Here is an 8,873-nt window from a genome sequence, read left to right as displayed (position 1 = left end):
GTGCACAGATATTTAATCAGGAGCACACATTTTTCTCTTTCTTCACTTCTTTCAGTTTTTTAAAGCATTTTGGTAACACTTTATTTGAAGGGGGGTGAATAAGACTGTTATGACACTGTCATAAACATGTCATAACACCTGTCATGAACATGAATAAGCCTTCATGAATATTTATGACAACAGTCATAAAGTGTCATTCGGTAAATTATGACACTTTTAATACAAAGTTGACATTATTCAAAATGTCTTTATGACAACTTGACATTAACCAAGAAATCATTACTGATATAAATTTGTTATAAAAGTATTACTGATTGCACTTTAAAAATTAGGTAACTTTATATTATTAAAGGTAAAGTTTAAAAAGTAATGATTTTTTGGTTAATGTCAAGTTGTCATAACAAAGACATTTTGAATTAAAAGTGTCATAATTTACCGAATGACGCTTTATGACAACAGTCATAAATATTCATGTTCATGACAGTGTCATGTCAGTCTTATTCACCCCCCTTCAAATAAAGTGTTACCCAAATTTTTACTGCTGCCACAACTTAAGCAAAAGTTAAAGATGTATTGAACAAAGAAAATATATTGTCTTTAACATTGTTTCCCTTTGACATAACATTATACAATACGAACAGAAACAGAAGATACCATCTTGAGCTTTAATGTCTTTAATGCTTACCACTAATGATATAAGTTTGAACTGTCTCTACTTAGAAGTATTTTTGGTTTTGCAATTTTCTTGCAAAATCTTTCTTGTTTATGGCATTTTGATCAGTTTGAGCTCTTCCTCTCCAGGTATACTATCCATTGATGATTTGAAGGACTAAACATTGACTCAAAGAGCTGATTGTTCAGAGTATAAAAACAAGGAAGGGAAATCCTTTCCTTCTGCAAGGTATTCCTTAAAGGGATGACTAAGCAGAGGAAGGGCCAGGATTTACATAATGGAGTTAACTGCAGCGAAAAGGACCCAAGTAAGAAAATGTTTAACCTCAGTGTAACAAGACAAATCAAGAAGGTTTAGTTAGGCTCAGTGGATCTTTGGCTGCAAGGATTGCAAACACATTCAGCAATTCATTAAGCACAGAAACTCGGCGGCACTCTTGTGAAACTGCACAGCAGCTCTTCCAATTTGCTGATACTGGCAGAGAAATATGAGAGCAGCAGAGGTACGCTGTGAGAGGGAGAATCAAATCAAAATGAGCTAGTTAGTTGCCTATATTATTAAACTAAACAGGGGAGTATTTTCTATTATAATTCATAATGTGGCGCACACTGATTTCTGTAAATGCCAGAGCTCCACTGTTTCTCATTTTCAGGCATTGACTGAAGCTCCTGCTGTTAATCAACTCTTATTCATAGTTCCTTGATTTATTGTTTTGTTTTTGTTTTTTTTTACTTTGAAACATAAGAGTTCATCCAAGGTTATGAATACTGCATATATGCACTTAAAAACAGTTAGCTAATTGGCCAAATAGTCCAAAGCATCTTGCCAATTAGTGCATGAATGCATCTAATTTTAAAACTGACATCGTACCTGGCTTTCAGTGACACCGTTTTTGCAACAGCGCCTTGTAACACATGCTGCACAGCGGTATCTGTAGCGAGGTGTATATTTTGTCTGTGTCACATTAACAGACACCCCTTGCTTGTCTGCCAAACACGGTGACAGCAGCTGAGGCGGAAGCCATTTCCTTGACATTTTAAAAAGGAAAAGGGCCGGGTTGGGAGAACCCCCAAAAAAAAAAAAAAAAAAAAAAAAATCTACCAGCCTGTCTGTGGGAGGGAGGTGTCAGAGACAACAAAAAGAACATAAAATATCAGGAGGTGCAAAAGCACTCAGATGCATTCTCGGAGGTCTGGGTTTCTCACAACAAACACATATGTGATTATTTTTTATAAACTGGTTTCTTCCTGTAAAATGTCTGAAAGTATGTTTGATCTAAAAAGTTAAATGTAAAAGTAAACATAACAACCTAACAAATTAGTCTGATAGATGTTGCCTTCAGCATCTTGAAATGGTTTATTTTTGAAAATTAAAGACACTGAACCCAATATCTCTTAGAAAAACAAATATTTGTAGAGAAAGAAAAATCAATTATTTTTTGCAACTCCAAAGAATCTCTAATATTTCCACAAACATAGGATATTAATTTGTTGCAATCATTTTTCAGACAGTATATTAGTAGATCTGATATTAACTGGTATAACTCTCACCACATGAGGAATGATACCAAGATTAGGACAGAAACTACAGTGGTTTCTGGTATCAAACCAAAGAGATCTGAATAAAAAATGCATCCCACACCTCTGTTTTTTTGTTTCAGTTCATATTTATGCACTACTTTATGTTGGTCCATTGCATAAAATACAAGTAACGTAAAATACAGTTTGTGATTTTAACCTGACAAAATGTTAATCTCAAAATCAAAAACCAGTAATTCAAAACATTCTGTTTTGACATATTTGGCTTGCAGCAAGGTTTTTGCAGTATGCTAAAAAAAAACACCAGAATTAACAACAATCTTTTCAAATTTGTGCTTTCTGTGTAATAAGACTTTCTTTGACTATACACTGTTAGAGAAAATAATTTCAGCTCTATGACACGATGCAGAAATTATGTGAATTATAAAGTTTTTAGTTGTGGTTTGAGATTCATTTCATTAGATGAGATCCTCTGACACATAATGATATATAATGGTTCCAATTATGAGCTTTTAATCAGGAAAAATACCAACTTTCTTACTTAGCAAAAAGTCACTCTTTTCAACACAGTTAGGGCTTAGCTTCAAAAAAGAATTATTTTTATTATGTTTTTCACTTTCTGTTCTTATTTAAAAAAATATTCTGCTGTAATAAAGTCCTTCAATATGAAAACTATTCTAAATTAGTGCCTATTCAAATGCTATGGTGATTTATTGATAATTAAAATATGTCCATGCTAATTGTTTTATTTTATTTGTTTTTTATTAATAATGTTCAATAGAAAGTGAATCAGTAATTTCATGCAGAGGTGTGATCAAAGGAATTAGCTTTTAGTACTGATTCTCATAGGCAAGCACAGATTTAATTTAGCAATGGGAGGCACTGCTGGTGAGAATCAATACTCCAAACCAGGGCATCATATTTTGCTAATAGGTGCTGAATTACATTAAAAACTCTTTTAAAGATATTTCAGAAGTCGTTGTACTGTTATCCATTTGCACTCTATTATGTGTTTGTTTTTAATTTTTCTCCCTTAACTATAAAAAATTAGCATATCAATTTAATGTAAATATATTAAAAATAGTAATAATTCCCTGACTGGACTCATCATATCGTTTGGAAACAATGAATGACTCCTGCCATCGCCTTAAAGTAACAAGAACATTTCTAAATATTGTTCTGCTTAATTTTATCCAGTCTTAATCAATTAAAAAAAAACAACACATAATTTGTAAAAACACTAGGAAGTGGCAATTAATGTAATCAAGAATTAATTTTATAATTAAGCATATAACGCTCTACTTTGATGATTTAACTAGGCAAAAAGGAAAAAAACAATATAAACAAATATGCTAATTGGTAACACTACTGCTCTACAAGTTGGAAGGGAAGTGTTTTTGTTTTTTTTTATTAGAAACTCAACATTCAAAATATTGCATATGCAGATTAAAAAAAAAGATGTTTCTAAAGTTTATGAGGTTTAAAGCCTAGAATATATGTTAATTTGAGTGGAAAAGTAAAAGAAGGATAAATTCAAAGTTTCAGAGCTGACACTAGAGAACAGGAAAACAGAGAGCCTAGAGTAGGTCACCTGCTGCTATTGTCTTCCTCAAAACCTACTTACATTTCTGGTCAGAGAGATCGTCGGCTTCCCTCCTCTAGGAGCGTTTCTGTCTGCACAGAGGTCACTTGCAGACCTCCAGTTGTCTTGTTTTCAGGTCTCTTGGATATCTTGGAGAATCCCCACTTTGGATTCTGAATCAGGTCATACCCTTGAAGAAAGTTAGTGAGGGACACTGATAAGTCCGAAGAGTGAGGGGGAAAAAAAAGAAAATGTACTAGAAATTAAAACAAAAGTTTATACCCAATTAACAAGGTTTTAAATAATTTGCCCAGCAGCATATTGACACGGTAGAAGGAAGCTGGAATGGAACAAACAAATTGCATAATGACATTTACCAAGATGACAACTCTTTCCATGGAGTCAGAGTCATTTCAAAATATTACAATAAAATAGTGTCAACTTAATTAGACTTCTCATTGATTTGTCTGGGGCAAAAATAAATAATAATTGTTGGTTCTGGTTCTTTGTGTCCGAGTCTCAGAACACTGAAGCTCAGTCGACAGCGTCCAGGGAAGTAGTCATCAACCACGTGCCGATCAGTCAATCAGATTAGATTTTTGGACAGCCTAAGTCAGAGGTCCTCAACCTTGGTCTTCAGAGCCCCCAGTTAGGTGTTTCACTGCTGCAGGTTGATAAAGAAGCTTCTGCAACAATTGCAGGCATGCAGTCTTTTGAATCAGCTGTGCTGAGTGGAAAACATCTAAAGCATGTAGGAAGGGAACCTATTTTTTTTTTAGCAACTCAAGCTGCTGTAAAAATTCAGCAATTTAACATACATGATTCCCATCACAATTTTATTTTCAAGTATAATCCAAACAGTAAAATTTACTTTGAGTAGACAGTGCAGTATCTAGTGAGACATATGATCTTTCGACAGCTAACAGTGTGAATAATGGCCTCTGTATGAGAACATTGAGTTGGCTTACAAATAATGACCACTTCCTCTGAGAACAGTATCGTACTGTATCTTGCCACCATTTTATTGTTGGCACCATATGACTGATCTGCTTCTTGTATTTATTGGAGTGTTCTGATGCAGTGCCATATATTGCTCCCCGCTGACAACAGTGCTTTATAGTGTGGAATTCAATTGAGTTACCCATGGCTTCACTTCATTTTTAGTGTGACCAGAGAATGCATCTGGATCTTGCCTCTCTGAAGTCATTGTGAATTAAGGGAAGCTTCTATCTTCCCTTGTTTGTAACCATGTAGAGTCTTTGTCAAACCACAAAGGACAAATCCAATCAAATTTGGTAGAAGAGGTTAAAGAGCTGACCAGGCTGCCCGCCTTCTGTGGGCTTGTTACTCTTCAGAATTGCCCTCATAAATCTTCTCAGTAAAGTAACAGAGTGCACAAAGCACAAGGGTATTTTAAAGGTTGTCAGAGATGAGATATAAAGTAACTTTAACACCAGTCAGTGAGCCATTGTAAACATAGTACTGCTCAGAAGAGACCCACTCAAAGTCAAGGCTGATGCAGAGCTCTTCTGTCAACATATTATCTCTTCTTTCTATTTTTTTTTTCTTGATGCAGACTCTGATTATTTTTTTTCCATATTTATCAGTAATATGTATTTTTAGTGGACCCAATGAGGTATAAAATATATATATTATAGGGCTAAGGAAACAGTTTGTGGTTTAAGTCCTTTTAAAAGTGTATTTCAGCAAATTAAAGTAAAATTCAAGCACTAAATAGATTCAACATTGACATGATTTTAAATTTCCAGCACTTGTTTTGATGATTGTGGCTTGCAGTTAATGAAAACAAAAAGTTTTGTTTCTCATCAAATTTAAAGAATAGAAGATAAAAAGGGGTTTAGTGCATAAATCTGAAAAGCATCTCAATGTACTGTACAAAATATACATTTAATACTTGGCCAGGGTTCTTTTTGCATGAATTGCAGCATCTGTGTGGGCATGGCATGGAGGCAATCAGCCCGCTCTGCTAGGCGTTAACATACACCTGATAAGATATTATAGATATAGTGATTTTTGCAGGCATTTGTGCATTTATTTATTAAATGCGCAATGTTTGTATTTCTATGAATTTTTCTGCTCCTAGTTTTAGCTCACATTTTGACTATCTTGCCCTGCTGACTTTAATTTCCATTTACCAACTCGCAGCCCCTTAATGAGAAGCAGTGGCACTGCCAAAAGCATTTTCAAACTAATTAACAAAAATGCAAGCAGTCATGTTTCTCCGTTCATTTAACTCGTTTACAGTATGTTTCTCTCTTTCTCTCTCATGGTGTTGCACACAGGCTCGGAGCTGATGCCCAAAGCCCTGTCGACCAGGATAATAGGTGGAATCTGGTGGTTCTTCACGCTCATCATAATATCGTCATATACAGCTAATTTAGCAGCTTTCCTTACCGTGGAGAGGATGGACTCACCCGTGGATTCAGCTGATGACATTGCCAAGCAGACCAAAATCGAGTATGGTGTGGTCAGAGATGGAGCAACAATGGCTTTCTTCAAGGTAGATAACAAAGCTATACAGAGTAGCACACAATAAGTGATATAAAATACATAACTAATATTTTTCTCAGATTCTAGAAATATACTTTTGTAAGTATACGGTGCAAGAGCCTGTATAGTTCACCTTATATTTAATGTGCACATTGGGAAAGACTACTTCTGGACAGCTATGCAGAGCATTTTCAAGATTTAAAATGTTACTTTTGGAATACTTTTAATTCTACATATTATATAAAAATACTTTTAAAAAATCTATATTTTATGTTCTATAGTTACAATGTCTTGGATACCAGATACACAAACACTTGTGATCTTAGAATAGCTGTATTAAAAAAAGAAAGTTTGGGGATTATTTCTGCTATTCAAGAATTTTTAGTAATGAACAAGAGAAGCAGGTGGCTAATTACACATGGCTCAAGTGACCTCTGCCAGCTTTTGCCCTTGCAGAGGGCCTTACTGATGCTAATTCAATGAGGCAGAAAAGGCTGATAAATGATGTTGAAACCCGGATGTACAGATTTATTTTTTTTCTGGTATTTGCTAATGGGTTTAATGTGGATTAGAGAACAAAAAATAGAAAGTAAAAAAGAAAAAAAGTTTACACTTTTCACTCCAGTTCAAAAATCAAAAGGGTAATGATTGAGAAACTCCTGGCGCAAATTCTGTCCAAGAGGGTTTTTAAATTTTCAAAAAATAAATTTCCCATAAAAATAAAAAAAATAGAATAAATACAAGTTACTTATAAAGTATATTGACTTTAGATCTACTGACTAAACTTTTGTGGATGTCTTTTGAACTAGATTTTGTAAAGATTTGTTCTGTGCATCATGAATTTGGATGATTCTTATTCTCTTTAAAATGAGAACAACAAAATTGAAAATACTTATTTTCACTATCATGTGGTCAACTATTATTTTATATAATGAAAAGTATGTGGGGAAAAGTCCATGTAAGACATGTCTTACTATTTTAAAACAAAGTCAAATGTTTACAAAAATTATATTTTAAACTTTTATAAAGCATTATTTGTGTTCCAGGCAAAATGTGGATCTTTGTCTTGTTGTAAAACTCAGATTTTAAAAGCATAACTCAGTCTTTTTCAATCAAACCAAAGAATCTTGTTGTCTGTGCGACCTGGCAGAGACTACATGAGATGCATTCGGTGATTAGAAAAAGATCACATTTTTGAGTTTTCAAAAAAGCTGGTCCAGGATCCAGGCTTTTCAAGATTAAAATCAGATTTTGGTCAGTAGCCAATTTGTTAGCCATTTAAGGAGCTCATTAGATGATTAACTCTAGGCAGGAGGACAATAACTTTGGTCATTGTCATAAGAATGTTTCACAAAGAAGGCAACGTGATCAGAGTTGTGCTCCTGATGCGGAGTTCATTTTGCTTCTCTTGCTTGGTAAACGTTTTACATTTTAATCATCAGAAAACATGATTAAAAGTCATTTCACTCAAATGGAACTGGGGCATTACCATTGAATGTTAAAAGCCAATTTAAAAACAAAGCAGACACGACTTTATACTGTATATTTGATTAACAGTGTGCATGAATAATTTGTGTTCTATAAAAGTTGCTCTTACATCTTCAACAAAATTTTAAAATGTCAGTAATAAAACCAATCACCAAGTTATGATTGTTTTAAAGAAATCCCAACATTATTGCTTTAAAGTTTAGGGTTTGCAGGACAAATGTTAGAAATGAGATCAAATAATCCATTGCATTAACTTTAGAGCTTTAAAGGTTGGAGGGGGTTTCCTTGGTAATATGGTAACGTTAATTAAACATTTAGCAGCATGAAAAATAAAATGGTGATTACTTATAGGTTAAAACATATACAGGTGAATCTCAATACATTAGAAAAGAATGCATTATAAACCAAAATCATTGTGGATGACATGAACTTACTTTAGAGTGTAAAGACTCTATATAGACTTAAATACTGTTACTAACTTCATAAAGGTTTGATTAATTTACAAATTTAATCCCCCATAAAATTGCATCTTATGTTTTAAAATTTAGTGAGTGAAAATGTGAGTGACAAAGCAAGAGTCACATCATAATAACATCATTATATTCGTGCTGCACTTTCTTCCTTAAAAGTGCGTGTGGCCACTGTCGCACAGAATGTGCTTGCACCACCTCAAATTCTTCCAAAGTGGAAGTTGAAGACTGCTAAAAACAAAACAATAAGTGGTTGAATGCCAACTTAAAATATCTCTTCTGAGATCGCCAGGACTCCACTGTTACTGGATTTAACACCAGGAGCAGATTTCTTATAAAGAGCATCGCACACAATTTGAAATGCCTCATAGTTATTAGACAGTAATTATCTTGGATTAGACATGGCATAAATGTGACCTCACAGAAAATTGCATGAAATACCTCATAGACTGATGCAAGACGAATGGAATGGCATTCTATTATTGCTGCTTCAGTAACACTTAAGATGTGTGTGAGCTTCAATTCGTCGTTCTTTAATCCTGTGATAACGGAGATCTGAAAAGTAATCATTTAACCTGTTTGTCGCGAGAGGACCCAAATTTGGGTCCTCT

The 8,873-nt window shown here is 34.1% G+C and overlaps 1 protein-coding gene across 2 annotated transcripts in view; it reads left to right on the top strand.

The window, feature by feature from the left end:
• grik3 (glutamate ionotropic receptor kainate type subunit 3) overlaps window positions 1–8,873 on the top strand; it is a 149,568-nt gene that overhangs the window by 127,696 nt on the left and 12,999 nt on the right. For both annotated transcript variants that reach the window (XM_015034672.1, XM_015034673.1), the window contains exon 13: window positions 6,097–6,314. In XM_015034672.1, the coding sequence (XP_014890158.1) occupies window positions 6,097–6,314 (218 nt within the window). The remainder of the gene's footprint in view (window positions 1–6,096; window positions 6,315–8,873) is intronic.

The sequence above is a fragment of the Poecilia latipinna genome, unplaced genomic scaffold (genome assembly GCF_001443285.1).
Source record: "Poecilia latipinna isolate Pla-1442-1.1 unplaced genomic scaffold, P_latipinna-1.0 Scaffold308, whole genome shotgun sequence".
Lineage (NCBI taxonomy): Eukaryota > Metazoa > Chordata > Actinopteri > Cyprinodontiformes > Poeciliidae > Poecilia > Poecilia latipinna.
The sequence above is the reverse complement of the archived record's forward strand: the minus strand, read 5'-3'. Positions and strand labels throughout refer to the sequence as shown.